The 25,512-nt window shown below is 37.5% G+C and overlaps 2 protein-coding genes across 4 annotated transcripts in view; one reads left to right on the forward strand and one right to left on the reverse strand.

Annotated features, from left to right (window-relative positions):
* TIMM9 (translocase of inner mitochondrial membrane 9) overlaps positions 1 to 25,512 on the forward strand; it is a 906,959-nt gene that overhangs the window by 806,994 nt on the left and 74,453 nt on the right. The gene's annotated exons all lie outside the window — the stretch shown is intronic.
* NAA30 (N-alpha-acetyltransferase 30, NatC catalytic subunit) lies at positions 3 to 22,475 on the reverse strand. The gene is made up of 5 exons (XM_082735093.1): positions 22,255 to 22,475; positions 21,214 to 21,982; positions 15,872 to 15,995; positions 13,997 to 14,052; positions 3 to 3,461 (listed from the first exon to the last, which is right to left on the reverse strand). Exons 2-5 carry the CDS (start codon positions 21,979 to 21,981, stop codon positions 3,324 to 3,326), a joined length of 1,086 nt encoding a protein of 361 aa, XP_082591219.1. The 5' UTR covers position 21,982; positions 22,255 to 22,475; the 3' UTR covers positions 3 to 3,323.

A 25,512-nucleotide genomic window follows, 5' to 3' on the forward strand; every position in this document is an offset into this window, starting at 1 on the left:
TCTAAAAGAAAAATGCAAACACAACTTAACCAACTTTATTTGACTGCATCTTATTTAGACAGCTTGCACATTTCAAATCCCATTAAATCTCTCTCTCCAAAAGGATATGGGACAATAGAAGAAAATTATGCAGCAATATCCAGTCATCAAACAGCAGTCCAATATTTTGAGATACACGTGATATTTTATAGATACTCAACTCATATCTGACGTCAATATAATTTATGGTTATGTTTTTACAAACCTGAAAGCCCTGTAACATTATAGCACTCATTTTAGTGATGTCATGGTGCACTAAAAAGTAACTCTGATGCACTACCAATTTGCTTTTATCTATGCTCCTGGAAAGTGATGAACTTCATGATTTTTAGACACCATAATAAATATACACATCCAGTCTTATACATGTCAGCCAATACCATAACACAGGGCAAGGTAAAATTAAAACATGTGACAAACAAACTTCTTTACATAGATTTGTCGAGCAAGTAGGGAGGGTAATTTGGGGAAGAGGCAGAAAATATTAAAACCAATTTTTCAATAGTAATTTTTTCTTTTTTTAAATTTTGCTGGCTTCAACTTCAAAAACTACTGTCTGGTTTCTGATCTGTGGACTTCTCGAGTAATTTCATCCTAATATAAGGGAAATTACAATCAGCCCACACATCAAAAATGATAGTATAGTATACCCGTTAGCTTCTTCAATACTAACATATATAGCTTCATGGTAGCATGTATAAAAATGTTCAGCAGTACCAACTGCCAAACCAGTGTCAGTGGATAGTACAGTCAGTCTTAAAGAGGCAGCACCCCGTTAAAAGAAAGTTGCACCAATTTTGCTCAGCTTTAGCCAAGTGAACTCACGCTATCGATTTTAAATGGGATTGTTTTAAGATTATATAAGAAAAATGAAAGCCCACTACCAAGAAGTAAATCAATGTATGATGCTACTGCAACTGGAACGGAGACTTAGTTTTGATGCTGGGTTATCATGCTAGACATTAAAATTTTAGTCCACTTAAGTAAACCATTTTTGCATAACCAAAGAAAGACATAAGGAAGACATTTATATTCAACATACACCAACTGAGTAATACAGCAACGATCTGACTTTTTAGCCACATGTTAAGGTCATGTTTACAAACACCCAGGCAGTGCAGCAAAACATGGTCAATTCTAGGGGAAAAGGTCAGCAGAGATGGTTTCACTGACAATGTGCCAAAGACACAATGGCTGAAATGAAAATCTAGCATGTATCTATTTTAGAACTGTCCCCATTAGTGAGTCAAGCAACTGTATGTTCATCAACTATCATTACTCATGAATCACCACGTAAAACATAAAGTGGTGAGATAAAATTTGATAACTCTTTTAGCTCAGTTCCCTCCATATTAAAAATAACAGAAGCATCACTATGACTGGCATTACTCTAAAGGCTAGAGCTCAAATGACATTTGAGCAAAGACATACTCAAAATCGTCAGCTGGAAAGCTGTGTATTGTGTGATCATCACATTTTAAATGTAATCAGTACTCTGCCCATTAAACTTTCAAGAGCAACATAAAATGGAAAGAAATATTTGTCTTTAAAAAGAAGGATAAATGATCCCACCAGCAGGAAGATTTTATTTTTACCAAATCAGTGTACCACTATTTTGAAAGTATTTAATACCATGTTCACTTTCAAGACACTACACTGAGCAAGGAGCAGCTTTCCTTTAAAAAAAAATAAAAATAAAAAAGGCAACAAACTTTCCTGAAAGGGGGCTTTTACCAACTGTTAATGGAGGTAGGGTTTTTAAAAAATACAGTAATTATAGCCATAAAATAAAATTCAAACCAAATCCTAGAGCAGAAGTAAAGCATATCCAAATTGAAGAAACAACAACACAGAATCCTACAAAACATTTTTCACAGAGCATCCATCTTTTTTTTTTTTTAAATGGGTACCTAGGTTTTCCAGTTAAATTATCCATCACATATTTCCTGACTCAACTGAAAGCAATTAACTTCAAAATTTGTTACACTGAACAGATCGGCCAAAATACAATGTAAATGAACATGGTGATAACTATTAACGAAAACCCATAGGACTCATTCCAAAAATTTTTTTTTACAATTTTCCCTTTTGGTTTTCTGAGAACTAAGCAAAGCTTCCCCAAGAATTTGCTCAAATAAGTGAAAAGAAAAGAAAATCGGTTTAAAATGGATACAATGCACCTTGAAATTTATTTCCAAGACCAAGAACCAAAGTTAAGCATATTAAGAAACAGAAGCAATGTGAAATCCAAATCAAGTGGGAAAAAAAGTTCCAACTGCTTTGTAAAAGCTGTTCTTCACAGCTTAGCGATAATTTTGATTAAATAAAATCATACCAATTTACATTAATTTTCTATTCTTTTCCAAAAATTCCCTCACTCTCAAAAAAAAAAAAAAAAGTGCATCCAAAAACCCAGCAATTCCCGGCTCCATCAACTTTTCTCATCCCTTTTGAGTCATTTCTCAAAGATTTTCCAAGTAGATTCAACTTCTTACTGTAAGGAAAAAAGGGACTTTACAGTAAACCATTCTGTCACTCACCTGGAAAAAAGTATCCAAATTATAAAAATCTGAAATAATTTATTATCAAATTTAGAATTTAAATAAAAACAAAAGTTTGCTTGCAAAGGCCTTAAAGAAAAGGAAAAGATAGCATGCATTCAAAAACTAGAGATGAAGACAAATATACTTATCTACACAGGCACTGGCAGACGCAATTTAATTGTTACCTTTACTCATTGTAAGACACACCCAACCCTACATAACATTTTTTTCATTCACTAATCACTGAGGTACCAATATTCAAGAATGGAAAATTTAATATTGAAAAAATAAAACCTAAAATTGAAGCTTTTCCCCCACCCCCTTCAGAAAACTATGGCAGGTTTCATGTGAAATGTTAGTATACTTAGATTTTTACAATCTTACATTGGCTTTTTTAAGGAACAAAAATCATGTTCCACTTACTGGTTCTGTGACAAAATGATCACTGTGTAAATGACATTGTCAGCAGACTTTGCAAATAAACAAACAAATCTTGGCTATCAACTGGCACATCTTGCTGGTACCAAAAGAACTCTTTAAGTTTAAAACAATCTCTTTTAATTCAGAACAAATGCGCCATGCCAAAGTGCAACAAATATTGTGCGACACTCAATGAGACACTGACAGATAAGAGCTGCATGGAAATTACTAAATCCACCTGCAAAGCAATTCTGTACAAATTGCATTGCATGCAAAGGTCGATTCTGTGTGGTTGGAAAGTTGTTCCTTGATGTCAGTTTCTCAACGCAGCCACAATTTAAGTCGCAGTGCATCAACTCCATTTAAATAGTATCTGAACAGCCTCTTATCTCGAACAAAACCAAGATTTTCATAAAGTTTCAAAGCAGACTTATTTGTTATTTCTGTTTCCAAAACAACCTGCAAAAAAAAAAAAGAGGAAACTGAGTTGCAATTTTATATATTTGAAATTAATTTTATAATTTCATAATGTGACAAATCACATATAAAGTAAACATCTTAAGTATTTTTTTTAAGATTTTTTTTTTTAAAGATTTTATTTATTTATTTGACAGAGAGAGATCACAAGTAGGCAGAGAGGCAAGCAGAGAGAGAGGGAAAAGCAGGCTCCCTTGCCGAGCAGAAAGCCCAATGCAGGGCTCGATCCCAGGACCCTGAGATCATGACCTGGGCCGAAGGCAGAGGCTTAACCCACTGAGCCACCCAGGCGCCCCAACATTTTTAAGTATTTAAGAAAAACATACTGTATCGGTTTTAAATTGATGGTGAAACAAATGTTAAAGAAAAAAAACCCCAGAAAAATAGTCACTGAAACTGTGATAGCAATTTTCTCTTGGGGCAAGGAGAGGTAGGAATGTGAACATTTCCTGTTCTATTCATTTTTGTGATGTTTGGAAGTTTTAGCAATGAGAATATATGTTCTGTACTAAACAAAGATGAATTATTTCCCTGTGGAAAAAAACAGCATGACAAAAAGATGAAGAAAAAAAAAAATCAACAATAAAAACTTGGAAGAAAAAGGACCAGTACTTGAAACTATTTGAATTGACCTCCAACGCCTATATTTTCATTAATTTGTCATCATTTATCCTGGTAACAACTATCATATTATCTAGAGTCTACACCAAATTTGCAAATTATAGCCCTTGGGCCAAATGTGAAAATAAAGTTTTATTGGAACACAACCAATGCCCATTTGTTTACGTGCTATCTAGGACTGCTCTCTCAATACAAGAAGCAGAGCCTAACAGCTGCACCAGAGATCTATAGTCTGCAATGTCTAAAATATTTATTATCTGCCTCTCTGTTTAGACCAAAGGTACCCCAAAATTAGTTAACAGGAGGGTTTGTTAAAATAGATTGCTGACACCCCTGAGTATATTTGGGGTGGAGCCCAAGAATCTGTATTTAAAAAACTGCTACTTGATGCTGATGCTGCTAGTTGGGAGACTACAGTCTGCAAATAAATGACGACATATTATGGACACTAACACTTAACAGAAGAACACATAAAGTATTAACTTCTGAGTCTTTTTTAGAATGGCCCTGACAATGAATAAGTGACATTTTTTGATATTCTGATTTCCTTTTTTTCTTTTTACCTTCCTCTACCAATATATCCTCTATCCCATCCTCCTACCTTTTAGATGCACAGCTCTATTTGCCTTTCTATTGCTTCTCAACCTACCTCATTGAGAATTACCAAACAGTGAGCTACAGCTACTACTATAACTACTACTACAAACCCTAAGGTATTTGAAGTGGGACAAAAAAGAGCAAAGTATAATTAAAGAAAGGCCCAAGTGAAGCCTATGAGACTTTCTATTCTATCTCAAGCTATCAAAACATTTGACAAGATTTCAAATGGATATAAAATAATAGGGAAAAGAATATACCTCAACTCATCCTCTGCAATAGTGAACTCATGATCAACTCCTCCTCCACAATTCTGTATCTTAGTAACAAGATCTCCATCCTAACAATGCCTCAAACCTGAAACCAAGAGTCATTGTTGAAATAATTTTTTCCCTCTCTATGCCCTGCTACAAACATCCAAGCACAAGTATTGCAATTTTCTCTCTTAAAGCTCTCAACCCCTTTCTTTCTCTCCAAGCTCCCAGAACACTGAAATTCTAAGATCCGTCTAACTCAAAAGTCTTCCATACTCTTGTTAACTCCCTGCTTAAAACCATTTGTTGACTCCTTTTTGTCCTCAAGATAAAGTCCACAATCTAAAAGCAATATAAAGAAACCTAAAAGGCCCATCAAAATAATGGCCTTTACTTACCCTACCAACTTCACTTTAGGTCCCTCCAGCCCCCTGCCTGTGCTCTTTCAGCTCTCCATGATCAACACTGAACTTTCAGTTTCTGGAACCCACCGTGATCTTTCCCACCTTAAACCTTTCACACAAGTTGTTTTCCTGTCTGGAAGGATGCTCTTCCTGTCCTCCTCGCTTTTGTTGTTAGTTTGTCCCTTCCAGACTGGGCGAAGTCTTCTTTTGTATTACCCTAACAGCACTCTGCACCATTCCTTATCCAACTACATTCTCATCCAACATTTAATGAGTGTGACAGCTCTCCTAGGTGATGAGCCTAAGAAGGGCAGGGATCATGTGTACCTCCTTCACAGCCGTTTCCTATGTACCTAACATACTGGCTAACACAGAGAAGGCTCTTAAATGTTTATAAATTATATACATCCTACATACCTTTCATTATATTACATATATTACATAAACATTAGACAAATGAAAGTTTTATCAAACTTTTAAATGACCAAAGTACTGAAAGAAAAAACATCATATTAAAGCAACTGCCTATATAATTTACTCATTAAAGTAAATCACTTGCTAAATACGAACTTTTAAGAGGTCTAAAAACAAGTAATGAATAAATCAGGAGCAAGAGAAAATATTACTAAGGAACACTTAAATAAATGTTGTACAACAAATAAATTGGTTTAAGAATAAAAGTCCCCCCAAACTACCAGAACTCATACAGCAATTCAGTAACGTGGCAGGATACAAAATCAATGTACAAAAATCAGTTGCTTTCTTATACACTAACAATGAAAATATAGAAAGGGAAATTAGAGAATCGATTCAATTGACTATAGCACCAAGAATCGTAAGATACCTGGGAATAAAACTAACCAAAGAGGTAAAGGATCTATACTTGGGGAACTAAAGAACACTCCCTGAAGAAATTGAAGAAGATGCAAAAAGATGGAAGAGCATTCCATGCTCATGGAATTGGAAGAGTAAACATTGTTAAAATGTCTATACTGCCTAAAGCAATCTATATTTTCAATGCCATCCCAATCAAAATTCCACTGGCATTTTTCAAAGAGCTCTTTGAAAATCCTAAAATTTGTGTGGAACCAGAAGGGACCCCGAATTGCTAAGGAAATGTTGAAAAGGAAAAACAAAACTGGGGGCATGACATTGCCTAATTTCAAGCTTTACTACAAAGCTGTGATCACCAAGACAGCATAGTACTGGCATAAAAGCAGACACATAGACCAGTGGAACAGAGAACAGAGCCCAGATATGGACCCACAACTCTATGGTCAAATAATCTTTGACAAAACAGGAAAAAATATACAGTGTTTTGAAAAAAGTCTCTTTAATAAATGGTGCTGGGAAAATTGGACAGCAATGTATAAACAAATGAAACTTGACCATTCTCTTAAACCATACACAAAGAAAAACTCAAAATGGATGAAACATCTCAACATAAAGCAGGAATCTATCAAAATCCTAGAGGAGAACATAGGCAGTAACCTCTTCGACATTAGCCACAGCAACTTCTTTCAAGACATGTCTCCAAAGGCAAAGGAAACAAAACCAAAAATGAACTTTTGGGACTTCATCAAAATCAAAAGTTTCTCCACAGCAAAGGAAACGGTCAAAAAAACAAAGAGGCAACCCACAGAATGGGAGAAGATATTGGCAAATGACACTACAAAGGGCTGATATCCAAGATCTATAAAGAACTCCTCAAACTTAACACACACAAAACATATTATCATGTCAAAAAATGGGCAGAAGACATGAACAGACACTTCCCCAAAGAAGACAAACAAATGGCTAACAGACACATGAAAAAATGTTCATCATCATTAGCCATCAGAGATTAAAATCAAAACCACATTGAGATACCACCTTACACCAATTAGAATGACCAAAATTAACAAGACAGTAAACAAGATTTGCTGGAGAGGATGTGGGGAAAGGGGAACCTTCTTACACTGTTGGTGGGAATGCAAGTTGGGGCAGCCACTTTGGAACAGTGTGGAGATTCCTTAAGAAATTAAAAATAGAGCTACCCTATGACCTGGCAATTGCACTACTGGGTATTTACCCCAAAGATACAGATGTAGTGAAATGAAGGGCCATATGTACCCCAATGTTCATAGCAGCAGTGGCCACAATCGCCAAACTCTGGAAAGAACCAAGATACCCTTCAACAGATGAATAGATAAAGATCTGGTTCATATATACAATGTAATATTATGCCTCCATCAGAAAGGATGAATACCCAACTTTTTTATCAACATAAATGAGACGGGAAGAGATTATGCTGAGTGAAATAAGTCAAGCAGAGAGAGTCAATTATCATATGGTTTCGCTTAACTTGTGGAGCATAAAGAATAACAGAGGACATTGGGAGAGAGGAGAGAAGTGAGTTGGAGGAAATCGGATTGGGGAGACAAACCATGAGGGGCTGTGGACTCTGAAAAACAAACTGAGGGTTTTGGAGGGGAGAAGGGCAGAGGGTTGGGTGAGCCTGGTGGTGGGTATTATGGAGGGCACGTATTGCATGGAACACTGGGTGAGGTGCATAAACAATGCATTTTGGAACACTGAAACAAAATCAAATCAAATTAAAAAAAAAAAAAAGTGAAAGTCAACAGGGGCGCCTGGGTGGCTCAGTGTGTTAAGCGTCTGCCTTTGGCTCAGGTCATGATCTCAGGGTCTTGGGATCCAGCCCCGCATGGGGCTCTCTGCTCAGTGGGAGCCTGCTTCCCTTTCTCTCTCTGCCTGCCTCTCTGCCTAGTTGTGATCTGTCAAATAAATAAACAAAATCTTTAAAAAAAAAAAAAGAAGAAGAAGAAGAAGAACAAGAACAAGAAGAAGAAAAGTCAACAATTTTTCCCAGCTCTTAAAAATATGGAATTTATTTTTTAGTAATGTATGTCATCTTCTAGTACGAAAGATCACTACAATCTGATAAATACAGGTTTTTAATTTTGAACAATTCTCTTGGGTAACTCCTAGAATTCTGTTTTAGGCCACCACCTAATTAGAGCTAAAATGTGTCAAAACAATTATCATGCGGGGTGCCTGGGTGGCTCAGTGCGTTAAGCCGCTGCCTTTGGCTCAGGTCATGATCTTGGGGTCCTGGGATCGAGTCCCGCATCGGGCTCTCTGCTAAGCAGGGGGCCTGCTTCCCTCTCTTTCTCTGCCTGCCTCTCCATCTACTTGTGATTTCTGTCAAATAAATAAATAAAATCTTAAAAAAAAAAAAAAAAACAATTATCATGTGAAGCAATAAAGGTACAACAACACAAAACTTGGAACGTGATTTCACAGAAAAGGGAGTGAAAGTTTTTTTAAGTTATTATTTATTGAAGGCTTACTAAATGCTTTGTAAGGGATTTTACATGTATTATGTCATTTTACATGCATTTGTCATTACATTATTTTCAGAATAGCCCTATGAAACAGATATGATTTTCTCCAATCTACAAAAGAATGAAACTCAAGGCCACCAGTACTGCAAAAACAGACCAGACTGCAAATCTGAACTAAAACTTAATAGTACCCACTCTTCTGTGCCTCCCCCGCTGATTGTTTCCCAGAGTAAAACAAGGCAGCAAATGGGAGATCTAACCTACTTAAGATACAATGAAGCGAATCTAAGTCTATGTTAATATTTGGCAACTGAAAATAGTCAAGACACATCTGAAGCTTATTATGGCTACATAAATACACACATAAGGTGTGGTAAAGAGCTGTATTCATGTTTGTTGGCATGCTAACAGATTAGTGAAATACAGCCTAATTACACAGAAATGGAATTACACAAAGGGCTAACCTTAGTTTAAATGAAAAGATTCTCTCAGTACTCACATTCTCTAAACAAAGAGATCATCTGACAAAACAAAATGTCAAAAAAAAGTAACTACTTTTTAATACTTAATCACTCAAATTCTTATAAACACATTAAAAGAGAATCCGGGCTTATAGTGAACTCAGTATAAAACTACTCTTTCAGTCCACATCATGGGAGTATTACATAGGAAGCCAAAGGATAATGAGGCTACTTTGGTCCCAAAGAAATTTGCCAAAGTAGAATTCTACTTAACAGAAAAAGGATTACTGTGAAGTTCCACGGACTCTCTTAGCAACAAACCATTGTCAGGATAAGCCAAACTATTACAGTTTAGAAAGACTTTTTTTAATATCGTAGGCTGGAACTGCTGGAGGGAGGGCAAGCTGTTCACTGCTAGAACCTAAGCACTAGCCTATGGTCTGGCACCTCACAGACCTTCCATCAATACTACTGAATACTACCATTGCTTTTTTTTTTTTTTTAAGATTTTATTTATTTGACAGAGAGAGACACAAAGAGAGAGGGAACATAAGCAGGGGGAATGAGAGAGGGAGAAGCAGGCTTCCCACTGAGCAGGGAGCCCGATGTGGGCCTCGATCCCAGGACCCTGGGATCATGACCTGAGCCAAAGGCGGACACTTAACAACTAAGCCACCCAGGCAGCCGATAGCTATTGCTTTTCATAACATTCCTTTAAGATCAGAATTACGATCATATGGCACAAAGAAACTATAACCCAGGACTCTCATAAGTAGTTCTTTAATTAGGACAAACTATTCAACCAAAAGTTCTTACAGCTTAAAGATCTCCATTTCATTCTGTTCTTTACCAAGCAGCCTCTGTCTGATAGCCAAAATGTTTCCAGTGAAACTAAAACATTCAACATGTAACTGTTAAACATAAAAGGCTTAAAAGTCATCTTTTTACAATACAAAAAAAATCATAAAAATATGAGATGTATTTGCACATATCAAGATATTACATGTATTTTATTAATATGTAACAGATTTATTATTGGTTATAAGAAATTAGGCCACTGTTGGTAGGAATGTAAACTGGTACAGCTATCACTGAAATAGTTATGGAGGTTCCTTAAAAAATTAAAAATAGAACTACTATATGATCCAGCAATCCTACATTCCAGAACACTTTTTCATGCTGTTTGTATTTTCTTACTATTTCCTCTACTGTAAGACACAAACCCAAGATGCTTGTTCTAGAAGCCACTACATGTTTGGCAACCAGAGCTGCCAAGTAACCAAGTTAAAGCCAGGTCAGCAATAAGGGTAATGCATTTCTCATTCATGAAGCAACAAATCCACTTGTTTCTTCTTTTGATGTTGTAACTTTACAGACAGCTCATATATACAGAAAATGAAAAAGATATTAGTTATGCTGTTTAACATGTCTAATTCTGACATAAAAAGTTAGGAAAGTCATAGTAAGGCAAAATGAAGATAAATAGTAGATCCAGAGAGTATTTCATTATTATTCAAACAAAAACATCATCTACATTTCAACTCTGTGATTACTCATTTTGGTTTAATATGTTGTGAATTTATCATAAAAATGAAAAGAGCTACCAAGAACAATAAAACATGACTCAAGGTCTCAAATTCTACAAACAGAACAGGAAGGAAAAACTGACTGGATGTGCATGGTAAGGCTTCAGAGAGATTTCCAAATGTAACTCTCTACAGGTGCAGAAAATTTAAAATGTCTCTAAGAATTAAAAAAAAAAAAAAAAATAGCAGTACAATCTAAGTGGTAGAAAATGTAATTTAAATCCCTCCTCAAATCTCTTTCCAATTATTTGCTGAAATTTCTTAACACTTTAAGGGAAAAGAAGGTTGACTTAATTTAATAAAAGTAAAATCATATGTCGGTTACTTTATAATTGGTTACTACATTCTTAGAAATTAAAATTTCAGTTTTCCTCAGAACAATGAATTATATACAAGACTGTTTTTACACATGATTTTGTTTTTACCAAAAGGTATTTTAACAACTGATAAACTCTGAGGAGAGTTTTTGTTTTTTTTTTTTTAAATCTTACTATGTACAAAATAAGTAAGATGACTGCCATTCCTAGAAAGCTTACAGAAAGTTCTGAAGCAAAGACAAGGTAATAATTCAAAATTCAAAAGTGCATTAAAAAAAGAGGTACAGATATAATGTTGCAAGCACTGACTTAATCAATCAACAAATACTTAAGAACCATTGTACTCTATCATAAATGCCACACTAAGTACTAAGAACACAGCAGTAAACAGGAAGAGGAATCTCTGCTCTCCTTAGCAGCTAAGGCACAGACTGAACAGCAAAGTAAATTTTTCAAAAACAGAAGCCACACAAATGATTCTGTCCAGAAGGATTAAGGAAAACTTTAAAAAGTTATGGATATTTATTTTGGATCTTAAAGACAGAGAAGTAGTTTAATAAAAAGAGGAGAATCAAGAAGCTACTAGGTCTAGCAAATACATCAGTGAGAAAATAGTTACACTGGGGTCGAGGGGGAAGAAACCAAACCAAAATGGAATGAAATGATAATAAAAGGAAATGGAACCAACAAAGACAACAATTAGCTATCAAAAATTAGAAGGGAAAAAGGGATAGAATTGTGCCTTATATAGTCTAAAACACAAGGAAAGGGAGAAGGAAAGCCTTATAAAGAGTAAACAAAGGTTCTAATCCCTTCATAGAGAAAAACTTATCTGAACAATGTGGGACACAGAAAATTTTTTTAAACACAGCAGAGTTCTCTAATTCGGAGGCAGAGTTATTCAAACTGCAAAAACATCATACAAAACAAATAAGCTTATGGAACTATCATTTCAGACTAAGATTAGTTAAAATTCTTTTCTTCAAAAGTAAAGTAAATCAGAATTAGATTTTTAGGCCCACAATGAAAAGAGTATTTCTACCATAAAATGTGTCACTAATTTAGGATCTAACTTTGAGACTAAAATGATAGAAGTCAAATCTCTCTATCAATCCCCAGAACTTTCAAAGGAAAACCAATATTATTTAAACATTTGTTCAGTTAAGCTAAAGCACACTACCCTGTCTCACAGGTAGTGACTAGGCTAACTCACAGAAGGTATAACACCATTACGGAACACAATACGCCCTTGTACACCCCCCTCTTCACTGGAAACCACTCTTTTCAGTAGCAGTAGAGGATTAAAAAATGGTCTTATCAACCCAAAGATTTCTCCAAACAGTTCAGCAACTTTTAGGAAGCTTGACTTCTCCTGATGAACTAACCAGTGTTAGTTGGCTAGTTGGCTATGGTCCAAACATAGAGACTTACACCCATCAACATATACAATCCAATCCTCTTCTGCAAATTTTAGTTACCAGCCATTTAAATGATCAGTGTCACTGCATCTTTTACTTTGTGACATTATATTAAAAGTTGTGAACAATATAAGCTCCTTCACTATGTGTGAATTATCTCATCTGAAATAACGTTGAATATCTTGAAATGCCAGGATGATTTCTTCTATGCTGCCCAACATGCCTGAAGGCCTTCTCATAAAACCACCATTTAGTGTGATCTGTCAGAATACGAACTAATGTGAACAAGAAACGTGAGACTACTATATGGTAAAGCTCTGTATTCCAACATGGAAACATGTTTGTGACATATTGTTAAATTAAAAAAAAAATTGCAGAATAATAATTATGGCTTCATTTGTGTAAAGAAAAAGTATTACTCAGCTTAGATGTGTACTTCAAAATAGGAGGATACATGATCTGATGAACAGTAGCTGTAAGTGGAAAGAAGAATGAAGAGCTGCAGAGCGTGAGGACAGTGAATGAAGGAACTCTGTACCCCCAAATCACACATCATACTTAATGACTGTATACATTTTGTACAGGGGGAAAAAAAAAAAAAAAAAAACCTTTAAAAAAAAGTAATCAAAACAAGTTGTAGTCTTTTGAGGAAAAAAACCTAATTTCAACTATTTTGAGAACTCTCTAAGGCATGGTTACACTCCAATAATAAAGATAATTGTCACCTGTACTGTTCATAAAATTATTAGCACAATATAACCTTGTTCCTTCTCAGTCACCACGCCTATATTAAAAACATTTATACTTCTCTAGTTTATACTTATTTCCTTCCACATTATGACAGTAAATCTTAACATTCCCAACCATTACCATGAATTATGGAGCACTCACAATGTGCAGAGCACAGTGCTCTAGGAAACAAAGAAATTATAGCCGTGGTTAGGCTGTACAAACAAGGTAAAGAGAAAAGACACTCTTAGGCTAATGCACAGAGAGGTCTACATTTAAAAAGTGGTTGTCTTTTTTTCTCCTCAGCCTTCTCATTATTTAATGCTGAGAGATTTTTTTCAAACATGGAATGGAATGTCTTGCATATGAGCTGACAGTTGGCACACAGTTTAAAAAAAAAATGTTATTTAGAGAGAAACTAAGGCTAGTATGGAAGGAAATTGCAGTAAAATTAGTAATAACAGCTACCTTATATGACTTTAACTGATAACAAATCCTCTGAACACCAATTCTTCTGAATATCAATTATTTACTGAAAATGTCTAAGATTTCACCTTTACATTTTGACAAAGAGCAAATTTCAGCTCTCATTATCATCTTAAAATTTGTTCTAGGTCAAAATTCATGTGGTTTTAAAAGGAATATAATTTTTACCATAAGCGACAATTATATAATTATAGTTTGCAATGGAATTTGCAGTAAAATTTATTATGAGATATTTATTAAAAAAAAAAAAAAAACTGGTAGAATACCAGTTTAAGGTTTTAAACATTTAGAAAGACTTACCTCATCACAGTCTCCTTCAACCATGGCATATATAGCTTTCTTAACCAAGTTAGTACCTAGAATATAGATATGAGTATTAATGAAGGAAAATTTAGTTTCTTAAAGATACCTAAATTATCATATTCATAAGCACAGAAATATCAAATGCTGACTTCTACCTTGAATGCACATACACACAATCTTAAGTGAGAAAAAAATTTAAACTGAGAGGCCAAGAGAACCTACACATAGCAATGTAAGTTTCCTTTTAAAAGACCTATCTCTGTGTGTATCCTTTTTTCTTAGGTGTAATTACTTGCTCAAAGAAGGAGTTTGTGCTGTTCTGTTTAAAAGTAAGAGAAAAAGGGAAAAAGAAAAAGGCAAGATATAGTATGGCCAGAGCAACCCAGAAAACCCTTGAACTAGCCAGAAGTTACTACAAAACTCTTGAGCTAATTTTGCCAAAAATCACACCAGAAACTGCTGGGATGCAGACTGGGCCCAAAATACTGGCTGATTCCTACAAACCCTATAGGGAGCCTGAGCTACTGAAGTCCAGCATTCCCAAATGACGCCAGTATTCTCTGTAAATGTCTCGCAAAATGCATCCTAGTTTAGGGTCAGATGCATTTGGCTCGTAAGAGGGAAAACAACTGCCAACTCTGATTTTAAGAAATCCAAATTCTGTAAGGAATCTCTTAATTTCCCAACCATGCACATGAGGAAGAACACATTGCATGGGCCAAACAAAATGTCTATGGGCTAGCAAACAGCCCTCAAGCCACCAGGGTCTGCCCTGAGAACTAGCCAGACAATTGCTTATCATTTGCCATGAGCCCTTATCAGCTCTTTTTAATGTGCCAAAAATGCAAACTTGGCTTATATAACAAGTCCAATCCATTAAAAGCCTTAGTAGTAAAATCTAACCTCTAAGTTAAGAAAGGTTGGTTAAACCAAATGTATTAAGTCTACCTATTCATAATGATTTTTACTGACATCTCAAATTAATGTGAAACAGTCTTAAATTGGACAGTAACACTCGTATTAAAAAAAAAAAAACCACAAGTGACAAAAAACTACTAGTAATTAAATACTGGTATAGGCATTAAATCTTTCACAAATACTTACTTAGCTTTACTAGATCCCAGAATTTGACATGGTCAGACAAGTGTTTGATCCCCATCCTGAACAAAGAGCCAGTGGGTCCTAGACACTAGGACAATGGCTCTTAACCAGGCTTACATCACAGTCACCTGGGGAAGCTCCAGCCCTACTTCTAACAGGACAAACAAGATTCTCAGGAGGAGGGACCTACACATTTGCCTTTCAACCACCCAAATGATTCTAATGACCATTATAAATCACAAGAGTAAGATTAACTGAAAATGCCAGGAAAAGCAGACCCAAGAAAGAGATGGAATTGGGAATACTAAGAAAGCATTCTTTCCCCCAGTCCTCCCTGAACTGCCAGTATGTTTGAGGACTAGTACTAGCATTAATACTAAACAATGGTAACAATTTCTCCATAATTTTGCCTTGAGGTCCACTTAACACAGGTATAGACAGCTCCTAGAGGGCTGTTATCCATGCCCCAATGATGCTACTGAAAACTGCAGTATACAGTATAAACGAAGAATTTTGAATATGATCAAAAGAAATGTTTGAAGGTAAAAACTGATCACCTGTTACTTGCCAGAAAGATAATTTCTCAAAACATTAATAAAGAAACAATTCATTTTAAGAACATTTTTAAAATATTTTGAAATAAAAACAACCGTAATTTCCTTCTCTTACCTTCTTTCTCATTCCTACATATTTACATATAAATCTTTTGCTTTAAAAAACAAAAATGAAAATAACTTATGCATTCATTTAGTGACATAGTATTTTCCTTACCAATGCCATTTCTCCTGTATTTGGAATCCACGGCTAACATGGCTATATAACCTCTGCGGAACATCTTTTTGTGCATATCCAACTTGCAAACGATGGCACCTACACATTCCTCCCCTACCATGGCCTTAAAAATAAACAAACAGTTATGAAGAATACATTGCCATCAGGTACGGCACAATTACCCAGGGAAACAGCAACCAACCATTGGTCACACTTTTGAGGAAGGAGAGATAAGAATTCTAGTAATAGCAATCACTTAAGTTTCAGAAATCTCAATTCCAGAAGTCCTTCAAATGTTCCAGTTTTAAAATCATTCAACATTGTTCAACATTGTTTAGGGTATGCTTATGCTTCTTACCAAACCCTAGGGGGAAAAGAAGCAAGATTCCCACAAAGCAAATATTCAAGTACCTTATAAGAGGTGCTTATAATTATTTGCAATAAAGACCTACATGTTTAAGATTTGGGAAGGAGGAAATATGTGAAAGTAATTTTTTTAAGAAAATTCTTTAGGAAATGATAAAATATTGCAGACTTGCATATCAAAGTACTGTAAATTTATCTCAATTCTAAAAAAGTTCTGCTGAAAGAAAAATATAAGACATATCTATACATGAACAGTAGAGTTAGATTCTGACCAGAAAAAAAAAAAGGTAATGATTTTCAGAAAAAAGACTTTTTTTAAGGTATTCTTTGGATCCTGTCCAAGGTGTTTTTTCAGTGAAGGACTATGAAAATTAGATATACGATGGTCTCATTTTTAGGACACTCCTGACAGTATCATTATCATAAAGCTCAGAGAATATCCAGAGCTTAAAATCAGAGCTTCATATTAAAGCAAAAGCTTTAATATAATTTTATAGTTATTTTAACAAAAATGTATGTCTTTCCAGAGTGTTAAAGGTTACATATTGAATAAATGCTAATCATCCCCCATTTTCATTAAGATTTCCAGTGTTACCATTAAAAATGTTTTTCAAAAGTTCCTTCACTCATGAAAAGTTCTAGTGATACTGTATTCTGGTAAATATCAACAGGGATATAGCTCCAATTATTTAATAACATGTCAGCTTGCTAGAAATATGTGTTTGCTATAAGGAGCACTCATTAAAAAACAGGAAAACTTCAAATTATCTCTTAATAACATTAAATTTTCAGAAGAAACTATTTCAACAACAAAAACCAGGAATTGGGTTAAAAAATTGAAAAGACCAGTTTATACTTAAACTTAATTTGGATGTGACATTTTTCAGTTCATCATTCTGTAATATGATTAAAAAGTCCTTTTTTAATTGTGGAAAATCCTATAGGCAAGGTAATTCTAATACATTTCACACAAATCTGAACTGGGTCAGAAAAATTCTCTTGAAGGGCTATTAAACTGAACAATCCACACTAATTCATTCCTGTTTTATCACACAATCCAATAAACCTCTAAAATTTCTATTTCCATTTTCATTCACAATAAATCAATCTGGTTTTATCAAAATTCTTTTGAAAACTAAAATTTCTTCCTGAAATAAGACCTGAAAAATACACAAAAATTGGCTGGCTGAACAACTCTTAACAGCATTTTTCTGATTTGAAAGTAACTCACCTAAAATATATGTTTATGTGGCTGTGTATGTGTGGACATGTTTTACACATTAAATGGTACATTAAAAAGCTTTTTGACCTGATAAGCTAAGGAAAATGGAAACCTATATAAATCTATGACACAAAACTGTAGGACAGCTACACGTCAGTTAGTAAACCATCCAAAAGAAGCTTCTTCAAAATCAGAACCACTAGAAACAATACCATTGGACAATACTTTGAAATTGGATAGGAATTTCAAACAAATCTTTGTCCTTTGACCAAGGAAGTAAGAGGAAAACAAGTATTATACCAGTTCACACTTAGACTAGATTGACTTATTCCTAATTAAGAGTATGAAGGAACAAAGATCAGGTAGAAAATCCGTAAAAAAGATAAAAGCCCAATATATAATATGCCTGTTACTAATAAGATATTGATAGTAAGGAAGTTCTATTTTTTTTCTGATAAATTACTGGTGGTTATACACTTAAAAGAATCACTAAACTAGGGACACCTCGGTGGCTCAGTTGGTTAAGCATCTGCCCTCGAATGAAGTCATAATCCCAGGATTCTGGGATCCAGTCCCGCATTGGACTTCCTGCTCAGTGGGGAGCCTGCTTCTCCCTCTGCTTGCCTCTCCCTCTGCCTGTTGCTCCCCCTGTTGTGCTGTCTCTCTCTCTGACAAATAAATAAATAAAACCTTAAAAAAAAAAAAAAAAGAATCACTAAACTGGGGAACGAGTGGGCGGATCAGTCGGTTAAGCATCTGCCTTCAGCTCAGGTCATGTTCTCAGGGTCCTGGGATCCAGTGCCACATCTGTGCTCCTTGCTCAGTGGGAAGCCTGCTGCTCCCCTTGCTTGCACACACTCTCTGACAAATAAATAAAGGCAATCTTAAAAAAAAAAATAAGTAATTGATAAACTGCTTGTCAGTTTTTCTAAATAAAAGCTCTGCACATATATTTGGAACTCTTACTATCAAATGTGTTCTTTTTTCAAGGATGGAAACTGAAAAATTCCTGGCAAGATTAAGACTGAACTCTACAAGGCCAAATGCTTGTTAATCTATAAAACTTGAAAAATGTAAGTTGTGTGAAATAGAAATTCCCAAATTCCAGAATGCTATACATGAGAAAACAGAGGAAGCCATGAAGTTAAATTTAGAATAAACAGACTATAATACATCACTGGTAGTAAGCTTAAGATGTTCAAAAAGGCACCAACAGCTCAAAAAAGGTAGAGATAAATTAGTTAAGACTAGAGTAACTAACAATGTCCCATTTGTCTGGTACTCTACTTTCACACTTTTTACAATTATTAGGAAGAATCATAAGAAACCATCATTTTTGTTAGTCAGATAAGGTCAAGTATTGGCAGTTTTCTAAGGTTCAACCTCCTACACTCCATTTGATCCATTACAGGTTATATGAAAATCAGAAACATTTTGAAGGTTTTCAATCTCTTCAGATTATTCATGTTTGCAAGGACAAGAGTCCCTTGATGAGGCATAACTTGGTAACACAATGATCTTCACTGAATAGGTCAAGAATATGTAACTTTTCAGGTTCTTGCTTATTTCCATATTGAGAAGTCAGGTAAAGTTCTAGCTTTACCTCTCAGCCACTAAATACTTGAAGCTTTATTTACTTTTTTTAAAAATTTTGTTTTTATGTAATCTCTATACCCAACCTGGGGCTCGAATTCACAAACATGAGAGATCAAGAGTGGCACGTTCCACTGACTGAGCCAGCCAGGCACCCCTAACTATCTGAAGATTTAAGCATTTTAAGTCATTTTGGTCCTTAATTTTTTTTTTCCATTAAAAAAGGTGAAGTTGAGCTAGGTTATATTTAAGATCCTTTACAGTTCTAACATGATATGACTTAAAATAAATATACACACTTATATTTGTTTTAAGTTAGTTCTTATAGGAAATTCAAAAACTGGGGCCAACATAAAGGCCCCAATTCTAAATGGCTTCTGATTAACTACTATTTTATGTTCAATACCTCCAGATATGTATTTGCACTAGTAAATCTTAGATGTCAACCACCTGTACATATCTCAATTTCCAGATATTCAGAATTTAATGTTAAGTAAATTGGCTATTAAAGAGCTAAAGTACAAATTAGCTGATGAATTGGAAGGAGTCTATGAAATATCAAAATTAAAATTTACTAAGTTTATCAGAGTCTAAAAATGGCAGACAAATTGAGAAAGGCCAAGGTAGTATCAGAACCCAACGCTGCCTAAATACTATATATACAACTGTTTTCTGTACATGAAATACATATTTGAAATACATATTTCAATTTAAGGTGTGACTCAATTTTATGCTTTTGTGGGTAAACTTACAATTAAATCAATCATAAATTTTTAGCAATTACATTGGCATTTAATATCACATGTAGAATAGTGCTATAAAATCACTTTCCCATGTTCACTGGCATAGGCATGGCTAAGAACTCCTATTTTGATAGAGTGGTTAGAGTCCTGGAAGAGCAGTTTTGTAGACTATATGATAGTTCCCACAATTTAAATAAACATACTACATTGAAGTTTAGTAGACTGAACATAGAAAATAGCAGAACTACCATTACCTACAATACTGGAGCTATATTTTCAGATTATCAACATATGGAATAAAAAAGATGGATTTCTAAAGCACTGTCAAAATGTCTTGCAGGGATTTGCTAAGTGCAACTAAGTCAATGCTAAAACAGTAAACAACAGTAGTGCTTCTCCCTTTACACACCATAAAATACTTCTTAAAAGCATGTTGCTTTTCGTCAGAGAAAGTCAATGGAAACAAAATGCTTGTGAGGACACAAACATAATGCATATACCCTCAGTTAATATTTAAGTGGAAGGTTTCATACAGACTAAAACTGGTCAATATTACTGGGAAGAAACTACTGGTACTGCCAGTACTACATAAATTTTTTAAAAAATACAACTATTCAGCTTACTTCATAGCCAGATCTTTTTTGTTTACACATAAGTAAAAAAAAAATTTGTCAACTATACTTCACATAAGCCAGTGTTACTACTAGCATTTAGGTATATCTATGACCATTTTCTTAAAGAAAAAAATTAGATTAGTAACAATTTCACACTTAGTTTCCTACATTCCAAAAAGGCATTTTGTTCAAGTTTCAGGAGTCTTTCAGCCACCAAAAGTGTTAGTAGCGCCTTCTACAATCTAGCACTAGAAAACAGGCTGGCTACAACTGTTAATTGTCCTGTTGAAGTAAAAGGAAACAATTTCCATAATTACAGAAAACGCTTGTAAGATTTAATTCTCCAATGTGGCCACAGCAAGTTTACTGACAATCATGTTCACCAAAACATGTTTATGCATACACTCTTCCCTGATTACGGCTGCAATTGAGAGATTAATAAAGCCTGTATCCGAACAGAACCATGTTCAAATTAAATAATTGCAAAGTGCTTTGAGGACGAGGGAAGGTAATTAAAGACGGTTAAACATGATTATAAGCTAATATAAACAGGATCCAAGACCCCCAACATGCATCACACAGGCTTGTTGCATTTACATTATCAAGTTCAGCCAGATGAAGACGTCTTACCTTCAGAACACTTTCATTAAACAACTAGTAGTGTGCACACGCACTTTACATCATGTAACGTACTACGAAACGCAGGAGTATACATCCACTGCCACTCTCAGCCCTCACACTCCCTGCCCTGCACGGCCTGGATCTCTCTGCTGGGTTCACCCTCTTTGCATTCCATCCACTTACCAAGAAGCACAGCTGTGGCCAGTTGTGGATAAAATATCTATAGGTATAAATGGAGTAGGGTTCAGACAGATCTTTGGTGATCAGTCTCATGATATCGGGCATTTGTAGCTCGGATTCATATCGGACATAACGTATCGTCCGATCCTCCCCAGGCTCAACCTCCCTGCCTGAGGGGCTTCTTAAACTGCAGCCGGCGGTCAGGGATGAAGACAGCAGCCGCACCTGCTCGTCTTCCTCCTCCTCCTCCTGCTCCGTGCCCTCCGCCAGTCCATTGCGGGCCGCCGCAGGATCGCTCGCCGCCACTGCCTCTGCCGGGCTGGGGAGCGCAGTTCTTCCATTACTGGGGAGGCAGTGAGGGGGACTCTCGCCCGAGTGTACCCCAGCTCCTTTTGTTGCAGTCGCTCTGGGCCCCCCGTCGGGGGTGGCCGTGGTCGTGGCCGTGTCGGCCACGCTCAAAACCTTGCTCTTGAGGGAGGCGGCCGCCCGGAGGTGCCGCAGTTCGGGGCTGATCAATCCGTTGAGCTGCTGCTGCTCCTGCGGCGGCTGAGGGCAGCGGAGGCACGGATGCCCCTTGGCCGCCGCCGTCGCCTCGCCGCCCGCCGGGCTCCTGCCGCCGCCGCCTTCGTGCTCCTCGTCGTCCTCCTCGTCCTCGCTGCAGCAGGCGAGGGCGGCCCCCGCCGGGAAGGGACAGCGGGGCTCGGCCGCCGCCGAGGCCGGAGGTGCTGGTGGTGGGAGGAGGCTGCTAGGCCCAGGCGGTACCTCCGCCATCCTAGAGGCGACACAGACCGAGAGGGGAGGCCATGAGACCCGGCGGACTAGCGCGCAGCAGAGGGGGCGGCGGGCGGGGGGGCGGCGGTAAAGGTGGGGGGGGGGGGAACAAAGGCAGAAACCGTCCCTCACGGAGCAGCCCCCCAATTCCGCGCCCCCCCCCCGCTCTTCAGCGCCGCTCAGCTGTTCAGCCGGCCACCGTCCCCGTCCGCCCGCACCCATCCGCTGGCCCTGTCACCCGCGGCCCCTCCCTGTCCCTTCCTCGCGGCTCACCCCGCACAGGTCCCCGCCGCCACTGCCGCCACTCCTCTTCCTCCTCAGCCGCCGCCGCCGCCGCCGCCTTCGCCGCCGCGGCCGCCTCCACCGCCGCCAAGGTTCACACTCAGCCGCCGTCGCCGTAAAGCGCCTCGGCTGTTACCCCGGGTAAAGTTTCCTAGGCCTGGCTTTACGACACTTCCCTGCCTGCCGGCTGCCGGGGCCAAGGGAAAGGGGCGTGGAGGGAGGTGACCTGTGGAGGGGCGGGGACGAAGGTGTCTCTTGTGGGCTCTGGGGGAGGCCGAGTGCTAATGGGTGGGGCTGTAGGGCGGGGAAGTTGCTCAGGGCTTCAGAGTCTCCGGCTCCCGCCCCACTGTCCTCGGCTTTGGAACTCCTCCGCCGGCGGAGGTTAAGACGCTGGGCTGGGGAGAGATGGGCAGGCCGGCCGTCCACCGAGCTGCCGCGAAGCCCGCGGGCTGGTGGCCTGCCGACCTGAAAGCCCACGAGTTCCCTAAAACTGCTCCTCCTCAGCTGTACTACGTTTGCCCTGACCCGGGGAAGGGCAAGGGAGGAAGGCAGAGGGGAGAGGGCGGTTACCTGAGTCCCTTAAAAATGGAGCAAAACGGGAGAAAATCGAAAGAGAAAGGCTGTTAAAAGCTGTTAAAAACTGGTTGTTTGCAGTGTGAGTTAAGTTTGATTAGTCTACCCTTTTGAGACAAGACAAGCTGGACAGGTGGTCCTTTTCCTCTCCCCTTACCCCCTTCACCCCACCCAGGAATTTGGAGGTAAATGTGATTAAAAGGTGCCGGACAGATAGAAGCACGTCTGAGGAAGAGTTAGAGGTGGTGGAATAGAGTGACAACGGCTAGAAAAGCACAAGCCTAAACTTGTGACACAAACTGTCACCAGTAAAGTGATGTCCTGAACCTCCTCCTCACTCACTCCACCAAGTGGTCTGCCGGAGCGGATGCAAATGGAATTGAACAGCGGCACGGACTTGAGCGGGTGGATTCCCTCTTTCCTCTCTAGTCTGCAAATGATGATTTCCAGCGGCTCTTTTGTAGCTCTCCATCACGCGGAGCAGATTAAGTTTTTTGAAAACTGATTTGTAGAGCTGGTCATGTCAGCAGCATACAGATGTTTTCAGGGATTTAATTCTATGACTGATTATGTTTGCAACTTTCTGCCATGATAAAAACTCTGGAAAGTGGGTTACACTGTATTGTAGCTGTTAAATACAATTGTTCGGATGCCTGTCACTAAAGATAGGACAAACTATCATCTTCCATCTAGAAATTCAATCTATAGTAACAAAAAAATAATAACAAAATGTGTGACTATGTGCCAGGCACTGTTCTAAGTACCTTATGTGTATTTGTTAACTCATTTATAGGTTTTATAAAAATTAATTTATAGATTTTCATAGAAATATTGACGTTTGTGTACATAGAGGTGTAGGTGCTTATTTATTTCAGCCTTATCTATAATTGGAAACAAGTCCAAACCACCTAAGTGTCTATCAATACAAGAATGATTAAAATAAGCTTACGATACCTAAATACTATAGTTAATTATGTTTTTGCTGAAAGAATGAAATAGATTGAATATAACGGAATATATTGGTATACTTCCGGTTACTATGATTGCATTGCAAATTACTCCCACAATACAGTTGTATAAAATAAACGTTTATTATGCCAATGGATTCTGTGGGTCAGGAATTCAGACTGCATGGCAGGAATGACTTTTCTCTGCTCTCTTTATGCATAGGGCCTCAACTGGAAGGTTGAGGATTAGAATCATCTGAAAACTTTTCACTTTCATGTCGATGGTTAATACTGGCTGGGGGCCACAGGCTGGAGAACTCAGTTCAACTCCATGTAGATCTCTCCAGGTGGTCTTTTACTATGGACTGCTCTGGGCTTTCTCACAGTTTCCAAGGGTGAGTATCCCAAGAGTAGGAGAGCCAGATTTCTACCATCTTACCTTTTATCTGCTTTAGAAGTCATGCAGTGTCAATTCTACTGCCTTCTATTTCTCCATACCCTCACAAAGCCTCATCCAAGTTCAGGGGGTGGGGAAACAGACCCTACTTCTTGAGGAGAGGTAAGGTTTTTAAAGAGAACATGGGACCAGAAATATTGCTGTGGCCATTTTTGGAAAGCACAAGTTGTCATAGGTGCTTAAGACTTCCTAAACACCCTAAGGAGGTAAACTAATAAGTACAATGGGATCCCATTTATGGTTTTTAAAAAGAAAAACAAAACCATATTTCCAAACGCACGTACATTGTTTAACAATACATATTTTTCAAATGACATAGGTTTGAAGTGTAACCTGGATGGTCAGCCAAAGAAACAATGATCTGTTCAAGTCATTCAGGAAATAATGACCAAGATGGCCCCACACAACTCCCCAAAACATATTTAAAGGTTTTTTTTTAGATTTTTATTTATTGATTTGAGAGAGAGAGAAAGCATGAGAGGGGAGGTCAGAGGGAGAAGCAGACTCCACATGGAACTGGGGGCCTGATGTGGCACTTAATCCCAGGACTCCAGGATCATGACCTGAGCCAAAGGCAGTCACTTAACCAACTGAGCCACCCAGGTGCCCCTAAAGTTAATTTTTACTTAGAAAAATGTCTCTTGTTATCTGTGAACTGTAACCCTATCTAATGTGACTCCATCGTAAGAAATGAGTGGCAGTAAGTCTTAGTGTTCTTTCCATACTTGGCACTGAGCTTTCTTGCTGAGGAGCTCACTTAATGTTGTCTCACAGTTATTTTCAGAAAGGTGAGATTTGGAAAGACCTCCATGAGGTCAGTGACAGAGTCTTATTTACTTATGATCATATCTAATACTTAAAAGGAGACTTGCTGTTTTTTTTTTTTCCTACACTATGTTATTCACTCAGCAGTCTAGGATGTTTATAATTACAAAGTAAATTCTGGCCTCCTTGCTAGTTCATAAGCTAATAAGATCTCTGATATCTAAGCTCCAGTGACTCCACTTTATATCCCAGTATTAAAATCCCAATGCTGATCTTCTAGGAAGACTTCTCTAAGAAATCTGTCTTTGCAAGCCTTTTCTTTTTTACTCATGTTTTTATATGCTGATATGATGGCAGCATTATTTTAGGTATAAAAATAGGATTAGTTTACTCTAATGCTTTAGGCATATTTGTCAATTAAGAAGCTCTGAAAAGACAACTATCTCTGAGAGTGATGACTTCAGAGGAAGGCATGGTCTCCAAGCAGGGGATGTACAACCAGTGATA

The sequence above is a fragment of the Mustela nivalis genome, assembly GCF_964662115.1.
Source record: "Mustela nivalis genome assembly, chromosome: 6".
Taxonomy (NCBI): domain Eukaryota; kingdom Metazoa; phylum Chordata; class Mammalia; order Carnivora; family Mustelidae; genus Mustela; species Mustela nivalis.